This window comes from Raphanus sativus, chromosome 5, assembly GCF_000801105.2.
Source record: "Raphanus sativus cultivar WK10039 chromosome 5, ASM80110v3, whole genome shotgun sequence".
Taxonomy (NCBI): domain Eukaryota; kingdom Viridiplantae; phylum Streptophyta; class Magnoliopsida; order Brassicales; family Brassicaceae; genus Raphanus; species Raphanus sativus.
This window is the reverse complement of record NC_079515.1, coordinates 23,253,431-23,274,254: the sequence shown is the minus strand read 5'-3', so window position 1 is coordinate 23,274,254 and position 20,824 is coordinate 23,253,431. Positions and strand designations below refer to the sequence as shown.

Below are 20,824 nucleotides of genomic sequence, written 5' to 3'. Positions count from 1 at the left end.
TTGACGGGTTCTTTTGGAAGAGAAGTTCTGACTGTACATTGCCTATTGGACCGGCTTGGCTCAACATACCCTTGTAGAAGTTGATTCCCCAGAGCATGGCCGTGTCATCTGTAATGTATGATCGAGAGACATGAAATTAATTACCTTGAAAAACCCCAATCTAATCACGCTTAGTTTTGTTTATAGGCATCATAAGAGTACCAGTGCCTACTATCTAAACGTGTATTAATAATATTGATATTTTTTTATTTCAACATTCTTTTGAAGTAATACAAAGCCCAGATTTAAAGGCCTAAAATATAAAGTTCAACAGAAGATTAAACCCAACCATCATAAAATTTAAATGCAAACACGGCGTGTACGCATGGCATAATGAATATTGAACACGATTGACTTTTCTTTTGTAACACAAATACTATTGTGTAAATAACGAAAGTTCCTCAAACCTAATTAAACCGGAAGAGAGGTGAAACATAATTTAGATTTAAACCCGAAATTGAATCGAAATGTGGTCAAAAACAGATTAATTCGGTTTGTAGTCGGTTAATGGAAAATTTTATAAACCGAACCAAAAAGGACCGACGGAGAAGCAAGTCATTCATCCGCAAAGCCAAAACTGAAGAACCCTTGGGTCTTCATCGACGTACATCCGTCTCTTAGTCCGGTAAGTCGGTAGCCCTCATCTTTCAGATCTTCGTGTTGTATTTCTCTGTATTTTATTTGAGTTCTCTGCGAGGGGGAGGAAGAGCTAGTGAAAAAAGATGATTTTTAATCTGTGATTAAAGGGGGAGATTTTTATCGTGGAGATAAAGAATGGATTTTTTTTGGATGCTCATCATAAGTTTGAAGCTTATTTTGCACTACCTTATTGTATAGAGTTCGACGCTTGATCATGGTTTGTTTATTCCTAGTAGTACTAGATATCTGCATTTGGAAATCTCATCTCTTTTTTCTTTTTGTATCTTCACAACACACCAAACGTTTCTCTGAATTCAAACCTCATTTGGAAGAAACATTGGATATTTTGGACTATGTTTTGTATTGTATGCATCGAGTGGTAACACTAGAGCCAGTCTCTTGTTTAATCTCTTGACAATATACCTTTGAGGCTATCTTGAAATCTCATTTGTTTGGGAACATGGGTTGCCTTCTTTGTATTGGGACAGTTGAAATATGGCCAAGTCTTGCAAGGGTCTTGCTGAAGAGCTTGTCAAGTGTCTCAGTGAATCGATGTGTGTCAAGGTAAATACCTCTGAAACACATATGGAGATACTGATTTTTCCTTTACTCTCTCTCTCTCTCGTGTATTCCCAACTTGTTGTTAAGTTACCACTTGGCTTCATACCATTTTTATTTCTTAATTTTTTGGATAATGTTTGGTGTAGGAGGAGAAACGGTCAATTAGGGACTGCGCGGGTGAGAAAAGCCCATGTATACCGAGTGAATGTGTTGGCCTACGGGAAACCTACTTCAATTGTAAAAGAGGACAGGTATGTTTTGTTTTCTCCACACTTATAGAATCTCATTTTTCTCCACACTTTGAGATTTTTATGTTCAACCTTGATGGTGGAAGAGATTAGAGTGTGTTGGACTAAATGGACAGTGTGTATTTGTGTAGGTAGACATGAGAGCCAGGATTCGAGGAAACAAGGGTTACTAACAGAAGACATGTACTGCGCATCTGCTTGCTTGTTCAATACCACCGCATTTTTCACTTTGTTATTTTTTGTCTTCTTTCTGGTTTCTGCACGATGCTAAAGGTGGGAATGCAGGGACTTACAATACTTGCCATGTCAATATCAAGTTAGGCTTGTTCCTAATAATACCCAACTTGATTCCCTTTTCCTTTCATAAAAGCTGTTATTTCATCGGACCGGATGCACTTGAATGTCTTCCTTCATGTAGCTTAAAGAGAGTGAAACAATGTAAACGATGCTGCTTTCTTCCAATTTCTCAATGCACACATCTCAAACTTAACCTATTCTACATATTTTATGTAAGTCGTCCTCCAAGTCGATGAATCAAAATGTCGTTACAAAAAAAAAGAATCACAAGACTCCTAGGCCTTTTCTACAAGCGAATAGTATATTATAGGTCCATGGGCTGGGATCAATTTGTTTGTAAGAAATATATTTATTGGGTCATTAACGGATATAATCTCAATTTCGACGACTATTTTGCAATTTAGTTTTTTCTTTTCGTCTAACAAAGTCGAAGAAGCCCTATCGCATCGTTTTTTTTTCTTTCTCTAGCTCATCTCATCTCCGCCGCCGGCAAAGACACACCGCATCGTCGGAGAATCCCATTCGTTGACCTGAGAAAGCTTTCATCAATATGGCAACCAGTCAGTAAAAATTCTCCCTCTCCGTTCTCAAAGTACAACATAGAATCTATCTCATCTGAGTTTGCTCTGCGTTGTGCAGTGGCTAGGTCGTTTTTGCAGGCGATATCGAAGGACGAGGCCGTCGCTCCTCCTCTCAGAGTTGTTCAGATCGAAGGACTGGTAAACTCCTCCATTACCTAAATCTCTGGAGTTTCCCTATGCTGTGATTCATCTCCTTGTTTAAGAAGTAATTGATGCTGAGGATTTTTGAATTGTGTTAATATGCGATAGGCTTTGCTAATGATAATCAAACGTTGTCGTTTTGAACAAGTAACGATTCTGAGAATTTTTGTAATGTGTATATAGGCTGTGTTAAAGATAATCAAGCATTGCAAGGAGTTTGCACCGACGCTTGTCACGGGGCAGCTTCTCGGACTTGATGTTGGTAGTGTTCTTGAAGTCACCAATTGTTTTCCTTTCCCCGTAAGTCTGAGCATAGTTACTCTCGCTTTTGTAAGAATGTGTTATAGCTCGTCTCTGATTTTGATGTATCTTAGGTGAGAGATGACGATGAAGAGATTGAAGCTGATGGGGCCAATTATCAGCTTGAGATGATGAGGTGTCTCAGGGAGGTTAATGTTGACAACAACACTGTTGGCTGGTAGGTTTTTCATTGTCATCTGATTCTGAAATCTTGCTTACTTGTTTTGTGAATGTAATTAGATTTTGTTTGATTATTGTTCAGGTATCAATCCACTGTCCTTGGGTCCTACCAGACTGTAGAACTCATTGAGACTTTCATGAATTACCAGGTACTTCCTGAATCTTTATTTTTTTACCATACTACGATACTTTAGATTTTTGGTTTAGTCAATTCATATGTTACGCACGCCCCCTCAGATTGCCTTAGTTTGTGTTTTTTTTTACTTAGGATAACATAAACCAGCGTTGAGGATGTTTCTATATATGTATATAATGGTTACTCTAGTGTACAATAGGTAGATTGGCATTTGGTCGGGTTAATAACTTGTTTGGAAATTGAACCATAAGAATTTTTGTGGTGAAATAATTGTTACAGATCCCTTGTAAATCAGGAAATTAAAAATTAATAACTTTTCAAATCCGTATCTACAGGAGAACATCAAGAGGTGTGTTTGCATCATCTATGATCCCTCTAAAGCTGACCTAGGCGTCTTAGCTTTGAAGGCTTTGAAGCTTTCAGATTCCTTTATGGACTTGTACCGGGCCGGAAACTTTACAGGCGACAAGTATGTATCCTGATTTATTACTAATCAAATTTTTTTTGAGCCACGTGGGATAGTTGTAGTGTTCTAATCACTGTTTCTGTCAGGCTGAGAGAGAAAAACTTCTCCTGGATGGATATTTTTGAGGAAATTCCTGTAAGTTTCTTGAGCTTTACTCTTGTGTATCTTAAAGTCGTACTAGCTTGTCTTTTAAGTAAATATGTTAAAATATTAGTGTTACATAATTATAGCTTCTGCTGAGAAAAGATTTTGGTTTTAATGTCGATTTCTTTCTTTGAACAGATTAAGGTTTCAAACTCTGCACTTGTCAGTGCCTTCATGACGGAACTGGAGACTGATGCGCCTGTCTCACAGGTACACTATTAGTATCTGGGCAGGGATTCTCGCTTGCTGCCAGTATTCCAGATTTTGATTCTTTGGTGATTATCTCTTTTATAGGGTGATTACGATCGTCTGCAGTCATCAACCACTCCTTTCCTTGAGAACAATATGGAGTTTCTGATTAAATGCATGGATGATTTATCTATGGAACAGCAAAAGGTGTGTGCCTTGTTCTGTAATTTTTCTTCAATCCTCTCACCCTCAGAACTGTCTTAATACAATTTCTTACCTTTAACACTTTCAGTTCCAATACTACTACCGGAACCTGTCTCGCCAGCAAGCGCAGCAGCAAGCCTGGCTCCAGAAGAGGAGGTAGGTAGCATGATTGGTTCTGGTTCAATTTGTTTCATTCGGTTTTGTGGCAAGAGTTAAACATTAGCCTTTGTGCTTTTCTTTCTCGCTTTGAAATTACTAACGAAGAGGATTTGGTGTATAGGACGGAGAATATGGCGCGTAGGTCAGCTGGGGAAGAGCCTCTACCCGAGGAGGATCCATCAAACCCAATTTTCAAGCCGATCCCTGAACCATCAAGGCTAGAGAGTTTCCTCATCACAAACCAAGTTTCAAACTTCTGTGGCCAAATCAATGGGTATGTTCTAGTGTTAATTTTGAATTTAACCATTTTCTTCAACGCTAGCTTGGAAAGAGACTGACTTTAATGAGTCAACCCGTTGCTATGCAGAGTGGCTGGCCAAAACTTCAGCAGGCTCTACCTCACCAAGGCGTTGCACGAGAACTGAGTACGAGAAAGTGAGACTTGGTGGTATAACGGATCCTATATTTGTTTTTGCTGGAAGTTTTTCAAGTAGTTTAATAACTTTAAATCGTGAAAGATTTACTCTTTTTTTTTATAATACACTTTTTGAAAACAATATTTACAATCACAAGTAATTCATACTAGTGTTTAGAATATTTAACATTGACCCCACTTAGATGTTACGGGGACTCTGATGGCGACAAGCACCAAACCAATAAGAATTGTTTTAACCATTGTTACAATCGCATAATGAACTCTTTATACTAAATCTTGATTCAAAGTATAGATTGACATCTAGCAACTTGATATCTAGATATTGATGCCCTAGATATCTCCAAAGCTAAAGTCATTGACTCATTGGTCTGAACTTTTTTAAAAATAGTCATAAACTCAAGTATTTAATTAATTTGTATAGTTTTCATCACTAAAGCAGAGAACAGATAAAAAAAATAAGAAAATTCCAAAGAGAAGAGCAAAGGGGCATATGAAGACAAGAAAACAGAGTGCTTCTGCAAAAACAAAGAACAAACCAAACACCAATACTTAACTGTACTTTTATTATTACTACTAGACTCTCTTTCTCTCTCTCTTGACTGAGTTCGCAATTTGCTGTGCCGCTCTCCTATCTTCTTTGCACTTCGTTTCTGCTTGCTGGTGCATCTTGGGAGTGTTTACAGGTCTCTCTTGTCGGTTAAATCTCTGACTGTGACTGTGACACCACCGTTGATGCGGATTGGGGATCTTACTGAAAGACTATCTATAGCTTCCGGAGTGCTCTGTCTTTTGTAAAATCTGAGGTGAATTGCTCATCTCATGCTCCTCCACTGTTTCTTTTTGTTTGGAGAGCTTAATTAATCTCATCCTTGGGTGGTGGGGCATTCTAGTAGATCGTAGCTGGAACCGGTTTCATTCAATAGCCTCTGAGCCACCCCCAAGGATGATTCCAATGGATAGTCACTTTGTACCGCCGAGCACTAGCACGACAACAGGTCTTGTTTTTCCAGCGAATTACTCTGTTTCCGGGTTACACCCTGCTGTGGATTCTCCGGTGGCTGGAGGAATCAAACCTGAAGCTGCTTTGGTCATGGATTGGTCTCCTGAGGAGCAGTATGTATTGGACAACGGCCTTGCAAAGTAGGTATCTTCACCGTTTCATATTTGGATCTTTCCTTCCATTTGCTATTTGTTTAGTCTGCAAATGCAAAGTTTATTATAAACTATTTAGATTTTTCCGTACTATGATATCATATTTTCAAAACAAACAATAAAAGCTAGATCAAGAATTGTTTCATGACAAGTAGTGCGCACATTATATTATTCTCCATGATGGACTATCAAAGTATATTCCCTTGGAATAAGAAATGGATATTTGTTCTCTTGGACTTGTGACCATTAGCTCTAAGCATATTATTTCTCATATACATCTATTTTTTTATAAAAACTAGCTGATGTTTGTTTTTTTACTTGTTATTTTGGGTTTATGTAGGCTATTGATTTGTATTGCCGGTTTCTATGCATGACATCTTTGTTTTCTTTTTTCGTTTGTAGATTAACAAATGAACCGAAAGTTTCAAAGTATGTGAAGATCGCTGCAACACTACCAGATAAAACTGTAAGGGATGTAGCATTGAGGTGTAGATGGATGACGGTAAGTTCTTAATGCTCTTATGTTTCCCTCCATGTTGTTCATGTGCTTTTGCTTCTATAAGAAGAAAATTTACCACTCGAAAGTGTAGACTTCTACAAAGGATGTTTCTTACTTAGAAGTTTTTAGCATTCTTATTTTTATTTTTTGCAAATGGTATGTGGCTGTCATGGAAGTAGCAATCCGAGGGATATTTCTATCTATCACTGTTAAAAAAAACGTATGCTGAATATGATATGATGATGCAACTTCGGGTGTGTGCTTTGTGATAAAGATAGTCATACAAAAAGTTAATAGGTTTTACTGATGAAAAGACACCCTGCCATGTAAAGGATGAGCGGAAAAAGAGAAATGCTGACGCATATACCTGTCTTTAGATTAGCTTTGGAGTCCATGATTGTGGAGGAAATTGTATGAGAAGCTAGGTTACATCATAATGCCAAATCTTTGCATAATAAAGTGAAACAAAATGATTTAGAAGAAATATAATGTTTTATTATCATTATGTTACAATCTCCTTCATGTCTCTCTCCTGTGAGTCTTCAGTCAGATATATGATGAAATCAAACATAAAGTTCCTTTTTTCCTATTCATTAGTGCTTGTTTGCCTTTATTTTATCTTTCGTTAGATATAATGTATCCTTATCTCTAAATTGTTGGCTAAGACGGACATCTATTCTCACAGGGAAAACGGAGAAAAAGAAAAGAAAATAGTGCTGGGAAGAGCATTAGCAATAGAAAGGTATGCTTGCCCACCTAAACCTTTCCTATGTCTAGTTCACTATCTAATAAACTTATGAACATAGGTGGTCTCATTTCTGTTTTGTATGGTGATAAAGTTTTGTGATCTATTTTGCAATAAGGATGGACACCAAACAATAAGGACATATACGTATCACTTTAACATCAATATCTAACCTTGTGGGATGTTAACATGGTATAATAATAGTTTTTTTGACATTTTTGATTAAAGAGAAATCTATATATTGGTTGGTTTCATGTGTTTCATTTCATGCGCTTTTCTTTTTTACGGCTCTCTTGAAATCAATATGCTTTTGAACATGATTCTAAAAACCATGATTCTTCATGGTAAGGTGGTGGATACATCCCCAGAACTGAGCATGTTAGCCAATGTGCCACAACAAAACGCTTTATATGTCATGAACAATATGTGTCACAGTACACACATGCCTGGTGAAGGTTTAGTGCTCTTTTAATTATTTGTTCTTCTCCTTGGTTGTGGCCTTGCAAAAAAAAAAACAGTATTGTCAAAGAGTTACCTTTGATGAACTCTTGTTCTCAGGTTCAAGTGATGCCTTACTGGATCTTCTACAGCAAAATGCTCAAGCTTTTAGTCAAATTTCTTACAATCTCTCTGTGTGCAAGGTAATTTGTATATTTTTTTTTTGTTTGCAATCCTTGTGGCTAGTTGTGTACCATAATTTTGGTTTCATTGTTATTCTTTTGCAATGGAATTGAAACACATATTGTGAATACAGCTGCAGGATAACATCGGTCTCTTTTATCAGACAAGAAATAACATCAGCGCCATTCTGACTCAGTATGTGGATTTTTATATCAGATATCAGTTCTTGCCATTGAGACATGTCATTTTTCTTCTTTTCCTTTCTATGATTGAAGCATTCAATTACTAAACTCTTACTTTCTGCTGCAGTATGAAGGAGATGCCTGCCCTTCCTGTTTCAATTAACGATGAGCTTGCAAGCCATTTATGGTCGAGTACAACTCAGGTAAAAATTTATTGTTGTAATGGGTACAAACTTCTTTGGTGCTACCTAACAGAACTACAGATAGGATTGGAAAAATTGAAGATAATCAAAGTCTCTTTGTTACTACCACTTACCTCAAATAATCAGAGCTTCATGACCCTTGACCCTTAAGTAGTACTTGAGAGTCATTGTCGTATTTCTTGAACAAAGTCTTTTGTCTATGCTTTTGTTTTTGAGGAACTTAATTTGATGCCTTGAGAGGATAGATCTAGAGAAGGAACGGTTTTTAGGAGAAACATATATAAGGAAAACACACAGGAGCCATTAGTTTATCAGTCTCAGCGTTTATTGGGAGCTGGTTAAGTTTAATGTTAAGTGGATTTTTTTTCTCTGTCTCACAGCTAATATCGTACACCATTCAACCAAGCATCCACCTGAAGCAAGAGCCGAGAAGTTGACATATGTGGGAAAGCTGGATTTTGACGGATGCTAAAGAAATTAGCACAAGTACCTCATAAGTGGAAATGATATCATGATCGACATGTCACAACGGTTTGGTCTTCAGAGGCCACTTATGTGTAATACAAATTCATGTTTAGGTAATATTTTTTCATTCATGATGTAACATAGTCCTCATTTTCATGGTTCAAAACCTCATGTCAAATAATATGTATTTTTCTTACTTTTTAAGACAAACAGACAGACAACAGTATGACTGTACAGCCGGTTTATGCAGTTTTCCAAGAAGACAAGGGTGGAGTTTCAGAGTTCTTGTAGGTAACTATATAAGTGACTGATCTTTCCCCTTTCACAGAATCTGGACGTCCTATGGCTTCAAGCTCAGCCATCTCTTGGGTGGTGAGTTTCACAGATAACGCTCCAATGTTCTGATTAAGGTTCTTGATCTTGGAGGTTCCTGGGATTGGGCAGACATCATCTCCTTGGTGGTGAACCCATGCGAGTGCTAGTTGTGCATAGGGATGTCAATTGGGCTGTCCGGACGGAAGTGGACATGTCCAGATGGACTTTTTTTTTTTGGGCGTTTTTGGTTTTGATGTCCAAATAGGTCTATGTCCAAATAGTCTATGTCCAAATAGAACCATGTCCAAATAGTCCATGTCCAAATAGGACCATGTCCAGTTGGACTGTCCATGGAGTCCAGTTCGCCCATTTGATGTAAAAAAATATACAGATTCTAAATTTTATATATAACAACATATACTTAGATTAAAACTACATGTTTGAGCTCGAGATCGAGATAAATTGAGTTATGGAGAGCTTGAGATCGAGAGATATGAGATCGAGAGATAAGAGTGACGGCCAAATGAAAAAATGATTTTTCCCCAATTAAAAACCCTAGACATTTTAATAATTTGGACGGTCCATGTCCATCTGGTCTTGTCCATTGGTCTTTGGACGTATTTGGGAGTTGTCCAGTTGGACAACAAAATATTTTGGACGGATTTGGGCATGTCCATATTAGTCCATATTAATTTGGACATGGACGTCCATGGACAGAGTGTCCAGTTGACATCCCTAGTTGTGCAGGAGTGCAGCTTTTCTTTTCCGCCATTGCGTTTACCTTCTCATAGAGAATCTTGTTGTGGTCTAAGTTCTCTTGTTGGAATCTCGGTAAACCCTGGAATAGAACAAAACATAGTCTTAGTAACATTCATAATAATATTGAAATGTGTAAATAATAAAGTTAACATTCAAGTCCATGTTGTAGTACTTGCCTTTCTGTAGTCACCACTGTCCACATTGTCAATGAGCTTTGGCCCTTTAGCAAAGAAGCCTAGTCCCAGAGGACTGTAAGCTACAATTCCAATCCCAAGTTCCCTGCAAGTAGGAATGATATCTTCTTCAACGTCTCTGGACCATAAAGACCATTCTAACTGCACCACGGTGAGCGGGTGGACAGCATGAGCTCTCCTTATTGTCGAAGCAGAGGCTTCAGACAGACCTATGTACTTTATCTTACCCTCTTCAACCAGCTTCTTCAGCTCTCCCATCTTTGAAATGACATCACAAGAGATAAAAATGTTAACACTAGAATAGCAAAGATGAAACGAAAACCAAAAGATCTCTCACAGTGACTTCAATAGGGACAGTGGTGTCAATCCTGTGCTGGTAATAGAGGTCGATGCAGCTAACACCTAAACGCCTGACATATGTTGGATCTCCTCTGTAACACCAGTTCCCATCTTCATATAGCATTCCAAACTTGGTAGCTGATAAGAACAATAGTGTAATTCGATTACGTTCCACCCAACCACCCTCTCTTAGTCTCCACAGATCGGAGATCTAAGCCACTTCTTGAATCTCACACTCGAGATTCAAGCCACAAGCAATTACTCTCTAACTGCCTAATCGTAACAGACCTTGCACTCATCTATTTATATCACTTCTATTTACAAACGACTCACGTGACTTATTCGGTAAGTAACTCTGCCAGCTCAGCAACTCTTCTCTCCTTCTCCTTCCCTATTCTTCTGCTTCTTTCTTCTCGCCACGTACACTCTCATAGGTCTATCAATACCCCCATTCTGAAGAACCAGCTTGCCCTCAAGTGGATAATCCGGAAACTGACTCTTAAAGTCCCTCAAACGCATCCAAGATGTCTCGTGAGACGGCAAATTCCTCCATGAAACTAATACCTCCAAATGGCCCTCATCATCATAGCGAGTATCCAATAATTCCTCTGGTTCCACAATCAACTCATCATTCTCAGATAGCACCGGTGGTAACGGTGTAACACTTCTTCCTTCTCCAATGACTGGTTTAAGTTGAGATACATGAAAGACTGGATGCACTTTCGAATCAACCGGCAACCGCAGTCGATATGCAACTTTACCAATCCTCTCCAACACTTCATAAGGCCCATAGTATCTAGCTGAGAGCTTGTGACACAAGCGCCTACTAACTGATTGTTGGCGATATGGCCTTAACTTCAAATACACTCGCATCCCGACTTCAAACTCCAAATCCCTACGCTTCTTATCAGCATTATTCTTCATTAACTCTTGGGCGCGCAACAAATGGTGTTTAACATCATCCAACATTGCATCCCTCTCCCTCAGCATCACTTCCAACTCGTAATTCTGCGTCGACCCTTCCTCAAACCGTAATAACGAAGGAGGGTCCCTGCCATAAACCATTTTGAACGGAGTACACTGCGTAGCGGTGTGAAACGACGTATTGTACCATAGCTCTGCCCACGGTAAAAACTTAGCCCATGTCTTAGGATGTGATGAAGCGAAGCAACGTAGAAACGTTTCCAAACACCTATTCAATACTTCTGTCTGACCATCCGACTGTGGGTGAAAGGCTGTACTGAACCTCAAGCGAGTTCCCGAAGCTTTGAAGCAATCTTTCCAAAAGTTGCTCAGAAATATCTTATCCCTATCAGATATTATCGATTTTGGGAACCCGTGGAGTCTGATAATCTCTTGAACAAACTTCAACGCGACGTCAGAGGCAGTAAAAGGATGCTTCAATGTGATAAAATGACTGTACTTACTCAATCTGTCCACCACCACCAGTATCACATTCGCTCCTTTGGATGAAGGAAGTCCCTCTATGAAGTCCATAGAGATGTCTTCCCAAATCTGGTTAGGAATCTCAATTGGCTGAAGTAATCCCGCAGGTGACAAGGTCGTGTACTTGTGGGTTTGACAAACTTCACACGCGGCAACATACTCTTGGATGTGTTTGCGCATCTTCGGCCAATAGAAACTAGCTCTCACTCTTTTGTAGGTTTTCAAAACTCCAGAATGGCCACCAAAAAGGCTATCATGACACTCTCGCAAAATCAGCTGAATATGACAGGAATTTGAAGGTAAAACCAAACTCCCTCCATTAAAAAGCTTCCCTTGAATCACCACAAACCCCTCTTTAATCTTCTCCCCTCTGCTCAACTTCGATATTTGATCTTGAATCCACTCGTTAGCATCCACCTCTGCATAAATGTCTTGGGCGTTCAACGACGCAGGCAACGTCAGAGCAAAACAATGCAGCTTCACTGATAGGCTTTGGTACTGCACAATACGTGAAAGACCGTCTGCAACTCTGTTTTCAGCCCCAACCTTGTATTCGATATCAAAATCATATCCCATAATACGAGTTAACCACCTTTGATAATCCAAAGTAACTTCTCGTTGCTCCAACAAGTATTTGAGACTCTGTTGATCTGTTCGAACAAGGAATCGTCTACCCAGAAGATAGTGCCTCCACTTCTGAATCGATAGTACTATCGCCATGAGCTCTCTCTCGTATATTGGCTTAAGCTGTTCCTTATCAGTCAAAGCATGACTGAAGAACGCGATAGGATGTTTACCCTGCATCAATATTGCGCCTAAACCAAATCCAGAGGCATCGGATTCAATAATAAACACCTTTGAGAAATCTGGTAATGCTAAAACAGGAGTATTTGTCATCGCAGTCTTCAACTTTTCAAACGCCTCTTGCGTGTGCTGTGACCAGACAAATTGTTCTTTCTTAAGCAGCTCAGTTAGCGGTTTAGCCAGCATCCCATAGCTCTGAACAAACTGTCTGTAATACCCTGTCAAACCCAAAAATCCCCTTACATCCTTCACAGTTCTCGGTGATGGCCACTTAACTACAGCTGCAATTTTCTGAGGATCAGTCGCAACACCATCTTTTGAAATCACGTGGCCCAAGTACTCCACCTGTCTCTGCCCAAAAGCACATTTTTTCTTATTCGCAAAGAGCTTGTGTTTCTCAAAGACCTTCAACACCACAGTCACATGCTCGATGTGCTCCTCCAATGATGAACTGAATATCAAGATATCATCAAAGAAAACCAAAACGAATTTGCGCAGAAACTCAGAAAACAACTCATTCATCAATGACTGAAAAGTAGCCGGGGCATTCATCAGTCCAAAAGGCATCACCATGAACTCATAGTGCCCTTGATGTGTTCTAAACGCTGTCTTTTCCACATCCTCTTCCTTCATCCTTATTTGATGATATCCCGATCTCAAATCTAGCTTCGAAAATCACTTAGAACCACTGAGCTCATCCAACAACTGGTCTATCATGGGAATAGGATATTTATCTGGTACTGTGGCTCTGTTTAGCATACGATAATCCACACAAAAACGCCACGAGTTATCCTTCTTCTTGACTAGCAATACCGGACTAGAGTAGGGACTGTGACTTGGCCGTATAACCCCTGTGGCAAGCATCTCTTGTACACTCTTCTCCATCACTTCCTTATGAACTTGCGGATATCTATACGGTCGTACACTAACAGGTCCTAGCCCTGGTTGTAGCAAAATGCTGTGTTCATGACCCCTTATTGGTGGCAACTCTGTTGGTTCACTGAAAACATGCGCACATCTCTCTAGCACTTCATTCAGCTGGCTCGGTATCTCCGACTCTGCTTGTAGACTTTTCATTGATGAACCTTGAAGATGTAAAGAAGGATCCCCCGTTAAGGTCACCTTTTCCCCTTGATGATAGAACACGTACTCATGCTTCTCCCAATCTATCTCACATTTCCCAAGTGTTCTGAACCAAAGCATTCCCAAAATCACATCGACATTTCCCAACTCCAACATGATAAAATCAGTCTGAAACGTTAATCCTTGAAGAGTTATGATCACATCGCGACAAATCCCTGCTCCTGGTACCGATGCTCCTGTACCTAACATGATCTCCAAGCTTCTTTGATCTGTTTTCAACTTCAGCTGCTTTGCCATTGCTGGTGAAATGAAATTATGTGTTGCTCCACTGTCCAGCATCACCACCATCACTTGCTTCTTTATCGTCCCCTTTAACTTGGTTGTAGTTGGCGAATACAAGCCTAATAACGAACTCACTGATATCGTCCTCATCTGTGGATCCCACACAATGTCATCTTCCTCTGTCTCATCAAGTTCATGTGTAACCACTTCCATCTCTATTCCATTTACTACCGTTAACACGCGCAACACTGCATTAGGGCATACAGATGCATGTTGTCTGCTCCACTTAGCGTCGCATTGAAAACAAAGCCCCAATCTTTTCTTTTCTGCTAACTGAGTATCAGATAAACGCAACGTCGGTCTAGCATTAGTGTTGTTCTTCTTCTGTTCTGATGTAGGTAGCGCAGGTTGAGTAACTTGTTTCTGCTTCCAACCAGAATTCGCCTGATAACTTGAGTAAGATTTGCTTGTATCTTGATGATTGGTGTGGTTCATTTTGTTACGTTGTTGCATCTCCTTCTTAACAACATTCAACAATGAACTCGACTCCATTTGATAAGCTGTGGCAATCATCTCCGGTAAGTCTACTGGTTTGCAAATAGTCACCACTTCCTGCATTTCCGGAGTTAAACCATTCATGAAAATGCCTTCCTTCTGTGTATCCGATATCCCTGTAACCTGAGTTGATAAGTCCTCAAACTTGTGTATGTACTCAGCTACTGCTCCTGTTTGATGCACTGCAAAGAACGGCTGACTAGGATCTCTCAGTTTCACCTTGCTGAATCTCGCGATTAACCTTTCTTTGAAATTGAGCCAGCTCACAAACGGCCTGCTTAGTACCTCACTATTGAACCAACTCAACACATCTCCTCCCAAACTGACCGAAATCAACTCGAGCTTCCTGACTTCATCATAACCTCCAATCCTGAAAAATCGCTCAGCCAAAGCAATCCATCCATATACATCATCACCGCTAAAAGTAGGTAACTCTACTTTCTTGATCCAACTATCTCTATCATCCATCAGTGGCGCAATCGTTCGATTGGCCTCTCCTCTAGAGCTAGGGCCAGTTTCCAAGTTATAGTTCGATACCTGAGTAACGTACGGATGTGAAATCGGATTCGCCGTAACCGCCGTCCCTTCCGACGACCTAACCGACCTCGACATCAGCTCGATAAGTTCAGAGAACTTCGCATCGATCTTCGCCGTAAACTTCTCCTCCAGCTTCTCGATTGAAGATTCAATCGTTGATCGCAGATTCGCATTCGTCTCTCTCTGCTCCGCAAACTGCGACGCCATTGACGCCGCTAACGATTCAACACTCGGTAGTGTCGGTCTCGTCATCTCCGTTTCTTCGTGATTGTTCGATCCGAGCGCTCACGACGCACCAATTTGATAAGAACAATAGTGTAATTCGATTACGTTCCACCCAACCACCCTCTCTTAGTCTCCACAGATCGGAGAACTAAGCCACTTCTTGAATCTCACACTCGAGATTCAAGCCACAAGCAATTACTCTCTAACTGCCTAATCGTAACAGACCTTGCACTCATCTATTTATATCACTTCTATTTACAAACGACTCACGTGACTTATTCGGTAAGTAACTCTGCCAGCTCAGCAACTCTTCTCTCCTTCTCCTTCCCTATTCTTCTGCTTCTTTCTTCTCGCCACGTACACTCTCATAGGTCTATCAGTAGCCAGCTGCACTTTCTCCCGCATCCCATCTTTCAAAGCCTGCACATCAACCAAAACCAATCTCAGTCAATCAATCACGAGAGAGTAATTAGTATGAGCAAAAGATGGGATAAGTATGAACCTTTCCTAACAGCAACTCATTGGTGGTCTCTGGACCGTAGACATCGGAAGTGTCAAGGAGCGTGATGCCAGAGTTAATGGCATGGTGAATGAGAGCAGAGCAACGTGATCCGCTTCAAACTTGGCAGCTCCTTCGAAGATGGAAAATCCCATACAGCCAAGACCTTGCGCTGATACTTCAAGTCCTTGATTTCCTAGCTTGATCCTCCTCACTTCACTAGCAGCCGCCATTGATTTGATAGAGAGACTATAAGAATGTTTTGAGTTTATTTAGATTTGAAAGGTGTTTTCAGAGGGATTTATAAGAGTGGATTGGTAAGTTGAACTCGCCGTATTTATCAAAAAAAAAAGTTGAACTCGCCTTTGCTATCACAGTCAATGCACAAAACGAAGTAAAAGTCTTGAAATGGCTCAAGAACTATATTGTCAATCTTGAATATAAGACTAATCCAATGTCAAATAAGGAATTGAAAAGTCTTGTTAACGAAAAAAAAAAGTCTTGTTAACGTGTTCTATTTTGATTTGTCTGAAATAAAGGGTTTGCAGTATTATTTTGTATTTGTATACCAAAATTCTTGTGATTCACGTTACTCGCATGGTATAAGCTGCTATTTTTATCACTGTGACACTGTTAATATGACGATAACTTTAACTCGTCATTACCTACAGTCAATGCACTAAGCGTACAAGTCTTGTAGTGGCTCGAAATTAAGCTGTCAATCTTGAATATAACAGTAATCCATACTCCCTCTGTTTCATAATAAGTGTCATTCTGAGCTCATTTTCTTGTTACACAAAGAATGTCACTTTACAATTCCAATGTAAAATATACTAACTTTCAGCTGAAAATTAATTACAAACTGCATTGATTTTATAAATAATTTTATTTATCTAAAATACTATTGGTCAAAGAGTTATAATTAATTACAACTTACATATATTTCAACAATTTTCTTAATTTGTGTGAAAAATGTCACAACGACACTCTTTAAGAAACGGAGGGAGTATAAGTCTTGTTAGCATGTACTCCCTTTCGTTTCAGATTAAATATAGAAAATTTCGTTTCAAAATAAATGCCGTTTTAAAATTTCAATACAAAATTTATTAATAAGATTCCCCGGTTAATTTTTCTATTGGTTGAAATATGATTAGGTGTATATGTAATTGTGTTTTTATCTTGGAAATACATAAAATCAGATGTTTTATTAATATGTGTGCATAAATCTAAAACAACAAATAAAGTGAAACGGAGGGAGTACTATTTTGCTTTTGTCTGGAAAAAAAGAATTTGCAGTATTAAAGTTATTTTTGTTATAAATCATTTGGTGAACGATCCATAACCAGGCCCGGAGATACAAGTCCAAGCGCCAAAAAAGAGAGAGAAACAACAAATAGATAATTTCCATATTTCTATTATCTTTAATATTTTTATTATTGTATTTGTCTTTTCTTCGTTGTATAGGAAAAGCTAGTTTTCTATTTATCTTATGACGGTCTATTTATGACGATCTAAATCTTGTATAAATATATATCTATTTGATCATTAATGAAATAAATTTTCACACTATTTTACAACAATTTTCTATTTGTATGCCCAAGTTTAAAAAACAATTATGGAGAATATAATGAATTAATAATCACATCCAAAAAAAACCATAATAATAAATACGATTTTCTTATTCGCTCCAATATATTACTACTAGCAAAATGTTTAAAACTTAGATGAGAAATTAAACTTTTACCATTTCTTAAAATTATTGTATTATGTATAGAGTATGACATTTTCTCTTAAAATCATGTCGATGGGATTGTTCTTTTATGTTGAGTCATATTTCCCAAAAAACCTAAAATTTTCTCAACTTGCATCATATCTCAAGCTTACTGGTTTCATCGTAGTATTGACCTGTGATGGGTTTTGAAGGTTGTGGAAACTGCGTTTGAGCTTAGTAACGAAGCCAATGGAGTGGAGATAGATGGAATCAATAGCCAATTTCAAGCACTTAGTAAAGAGAATAGAACATTTTTAGAGACTCTTTCAGAGGAAGATAAAAGTATTTAATAAATTCAAAAAAATTCTGATTATTGTTTTAAAATATATAAATTCGAGTGACCGTTGGGACAAAACTAATCTTATAAATGTGGTTTCACATATTAAAAAAGAAAAAGAAAAAAGTATTCAAGAAGTTTAAAGAAGAGTTAAACCGATTAAAACAAATATTAAATATTTTATGGACCAATCTCTAACATAAATTATTTTTAAAAAAATTAAAATAACTATTAATGATAAAATTCCTAAAATAGCACTTAATTAAAAATACTTAGCCTACTCTTAAACTCTAATTTTGTCTACAGCTCTTAAATACTTAACAACAAATCACTAAACCAAAATCAAATATTAAAAGTTTAATTTAAAATTAATGTTATTTTAAAATTTTGTTCCATTGTTATTTTCGTGAATTAAATATGTTTTAATTGCTAAAGATATTTTTTATATTTTATTTGTAACAAACCAACCATATGCAGTAACTCAAGCTGCATCTCATTTTAATATGATATCTTTCCTTGTTGTTGGTAAGTAGGGCCTAGTTGTTGGTTGGATAATAATATTTATTTAGTTATCTCTTTCAAATGGATGGTTTTGAGATTTAAAATTATTCGGTTTGGTTTCAGATTGGATTCTGGTTTATCAAACCGAGATACTTTAGTATAAAATAATTTTGTCGTTTCCCGTTTGAGAAAAAAAAATAAATAATAAGACAGTACTATGTAATAAAGGTGCGAAATGTATTTTTTTTTTTTTGACGAAAGGTGCGAAATGTATTTGAAAACCAAAAAGAGAAAGAGATCTGTGTGTGTTTCTTTTCAAAATTTGAAACTCCGCCCTTCTCTTCCTCACGCGCCACCTTCTCCCTCCCTTTACAAATACACTCTCTCATCTCTCTCTCTCTCTCTCTCTCTCTCTCTCTTTCTCTCTCCTCTATCGCTCTCCAAACAGATCCCAGATTCCTCCCATTGTGTCTGAGAGATTCTCAATTCTTTCCTTCGCACACCACTAAATGCGACGCAGATTCAGATTCTCATACCGTAAGTAACTCTCTCTATTCACATTGCTTCCTTCGAATCTACACTCTTCTGTGTTGTTTCTTCTTACTTTCATTACACCCATTAGCTCAATTTCATAATGACACATCCACACAAATGCTAAAGATGAATGTGGATTGTTTCCCTCTTCTTTGTCTACCACACTTATAAAGTTGGTTGCTTGATTCTTTCTCATGTCTGAGTATTTCAGATTATACTACAAGCTGATAACTTTTCCAGATCTCAAAATGTGAACTTGTGTAGTTTATCTCAAGATCCATACTTTTTGATAAGATCTGCTTTCATGTTGCATTTATGATAATAATGTTGATTGAGAAAAAAAACATTTGACATTTTTACTTGTAGACAACAAGATTTGACCTCCTTTAATTATTTGCAATTTTTGAGGGTATTGAACTATTTAATTTTTATCAACTGACCACCAACTGTTCGATGAAATGTCACAGCCAACATGGACTCACTTCCCGACGCAATCCTTCAGTACATTCTCTCCAACCTCACCGAAGCCAAAGACGTGGCATCCTGCAACTGCGTCTCCAAGCGATGGAAAGAGTCTACAGACTCCGTCAAGAGCATCAAATTCCCAAGAAACTCCTTCGAGAACATCTCCGACGTCGCCCTCTCCGACGCCATCGTCCTCAAGATGATCTCTTCATTCCACCGCCTCGAGGAGCTCGTCCTCTACAGCCCCTTCACCAGCAAAGGCCTAGGGTCCTGGCTCTCCCATGTCTCTCAATCTCTCAAGCTGTTGGAGCTGAGAATGGAGAATCTCGCTACCGACGAGGCTCTCGTGGAGGGTCCCTTGAAGCTTGATTGTATTGGGGTGGTTAAGGGTTTGGAGACTTTGAAGCTTTGGGGTGTTTTGATGATGAGTCCTCCTAAGTGGGATTTGTTCCCAAAACTTCGTTGTCTTGAGATTGTTGGAGCTAGGATGGATGATAATGCGTTGGGTAGTGCCTTGCGTGCTTGCCCGAATCTGAGTAGCTTGCTTCTTCTTGCTTGTGAAGGAGTTAAATCCATATCGATCAGCCTGCCGTTTTTGGAGCATTGTAAGCTTGATTTTTACGGACAAGGTAACACCTTGCTCTCGCTCACGGCTCCGAGGATAGTGTCTCTTGATGTACAAGGCTGTAGCTGGATCAGTGTCCCTGAAACCAGTTTCTTGAAGAACTTATCCATCGCCAATGTTTCTGGTAAACATATCTTGTCTTTGAGTTTAACTACTACTGTCTGTAGATGTCATTGGTCTTACTTTGTGTTCTTTCTTGGTTAACAGGGAGAGTTTACATGGTGCAATTCCGTAACCTGTCATCCCTTGAGTCCTTGTCAGTTAGAGGTGTACAATGGTGTTGGGATGCACTAACCACAATTCTGGAGCAAGGGAGAGACGTGAAGCATCTCTTTATGAAGGTTGAGTTCACAGGCAATGAGGCTCTTCAACCTTTCCCTGAGATTGATTTTGTCGAGTTCTTCAAGAACCATCCCAAGCTTCAGAAGTTTGATATCCATGGAGCAATGTTCGCTGCACTTTGCCAGAAAAACAGCCTAAAGAAGGTAAAAAAAAAGAACACTCTTCTTCATCAGAAACCTTCTCTGTTAAATCAAAGCCTGATTTGGATTTCTCTTATGCAGCTTGAGACAGGATTTGAAATAGGGTGTTTGGAGGAAGTCGTAATCACAGTGAGATCTCCACTGAACGCAGAACAGAAGATGAACACGCTTGAGTCGCTTGTGAGATACGCTAAAGGTTTGAGAAGAATGGTGATAAGGGTTCTTAGGATGAAGAGTAACCACAGCAGTGCTGATGATTTCTGCGATGATATCTGCAAGTTCCACCACATGAATAAACATCTTGTTCACATTGAATGACATATTGTTTTTTTTTTTGCTGGTAATCAATATTTGGGCCATTGATTTCTGGTTTTCTCATTCTGTAAGCTGAGCATTTCTAGTTTTGAACTCTTGAGTAACTTTTTGTTTTCCTGATTCATTGTTATGAACTTGTAACTCTGATTCCGACAAAGGTTCGGTAATTTTACTTGTTGTTTGTCTTTATATACAAATCATCATGGACTCATTTCTTGATATTTTAGTT

The 20,824-nt window shown here is 38.6% G+C and overlaps 4 protein-coding genes across 8 annotated transcripts; all 4 read left to right on the top strand.

Annotated features, from left to right (window-relative positions):
* The first annotated feature begins 525 nt into the window (after positions 1 to 525).
* On the top strand, positions 526 to 1,981 carry LOC108859256 (uncharacterized). 2 transcript variants are annotated; one of them, XM_018633143.2, is made up of 4 exons: positions 526 to 664; positions 1,167 to 1,242; positions 1,386 to 1,490; positions 1,623 to 1,981. In XM_018633143.2, the coding sequence occupies exons 2-4, from the start codon at positions 1,174 to 1,176 to the stop codon at positions 1,626 to 1,628; spliced, it is 180 nt and encodes a 59-aa protein (XP_018488645.1). In that variant the 5' UTR covers positions 526 to 664; positions 1,167 to 1,173; the 3' UTR covers positions 1,629 to 1,981. The 2 variants fall into 2 exon arrangements, with proteins under 2 accessions (XP_018488645.1, XP_018488644.1); XM_018633142.2 differs by having other exon boundaries at positions 529 to 664; positions 1,619 to 1,981.
* A 202-nt stretch (positions 1,982 to 2,183) lies between these two features.
* On the top strand, positions 2,184 to 4,881 carry LOC108857225 (eukaryotic translation initiation factor 3 subunit H). The gene is made up of 12 exons (XM_018631179.2): positions 2,184 to 2,344; positions 2,424 to 2,503; positions 2,690 to 2,806; positions 2,881 to 2,984; positions 3,069 to 3,135; positions 3,458 to 3,591; positions 3,675 to 3,723; positions 3,871 to 3,942; positions 4,027 to 4,128; positions 4,214 to 4,281; positions 4,406 to 4,558; positions 4,652 to 4,881. The coding sequence occupies exons 1-12, from the start codon at positions 2,335 to 2,337 to the stop codon at positions 4,707 to 4,709; spliced, it is 1,014 nt and encodes a 337-aa protein (XP_018486681.1). The 5' UTR covers positions 2,184 to 2,334; the 3' UTR covers positions 4,710 to 4,881.
* Positions 4,882 to 5,155: 274 nt separating this feature from the next.
* On the top strand, positions 5,156 to 9,820 carry LOC108863026 (uncharacterized). 4 transcript variants are annotated; one of them, XR_008946016.1, is made up of 10 exons: positions 5,156 to 5,523; positions 5,614 to 5,860; positions 6,275 to 6,374; positions 7,057 to 7,113; positions 7,466 to 7,571; positions 7,675 to 7,757; positions 7,871 to 7,932; positions 8,047 to 8,122; positions 8,503 to 8,700; positions 8,793 to 9,820. XR_008946016.1 is itself a non-coding variant. In XM_057010524.1 (8 exons), the coding sequence occupies exons 1-8, from the start codon at positions 5,664 to 5,666 to the stop codon at positions 8,557 to 8,559; spliced, it is 738 nt and encodes a 245-aa protein (XP_056866504.1). In that variant the 5' UTR covers positions 5,156 to 5,663; the 3' UTR covers positions 8,560 to 8,783. The 4 variants fall into 4 exon arrangements, 1 of the variants encoding a protein (XP_056866504.1); XR_008946018.1 differs by having other exon boundaries at positions 5,611 to 5,860; XR_008946017.1 differs by having other exon boundaries at positions 5,156 to 5,860; positions 8,838 to 9,820.
* An 8,667-nt stretch (positions 9,821 to 18,487) lies between these two features.
* Positions 18,488 to 20,784, top strand: LOC108863024 (F-box protein At1g10780). Its single transcript, XM_018637311.2, has 4 exons — positions 18,488 to 18,711; positions 19,176 to 19,922; positions 20,006 to 20,283; positions 20,362 to 20,784. Exons 1-4 carry the CDS (start codon positions 18,684 to 18,686, stop codon positions 20,596 to 20,598), a joined length of 1,290 nt encoding a protein of 429 aa, XP_018492813.2. The 5' UTR covers positions 18,488 to 18,683; the 3' UTR covers positions 20,599 to 20,784.
* Positions 20,785 to 20,824: the final 40 nt, after the last annotated feature.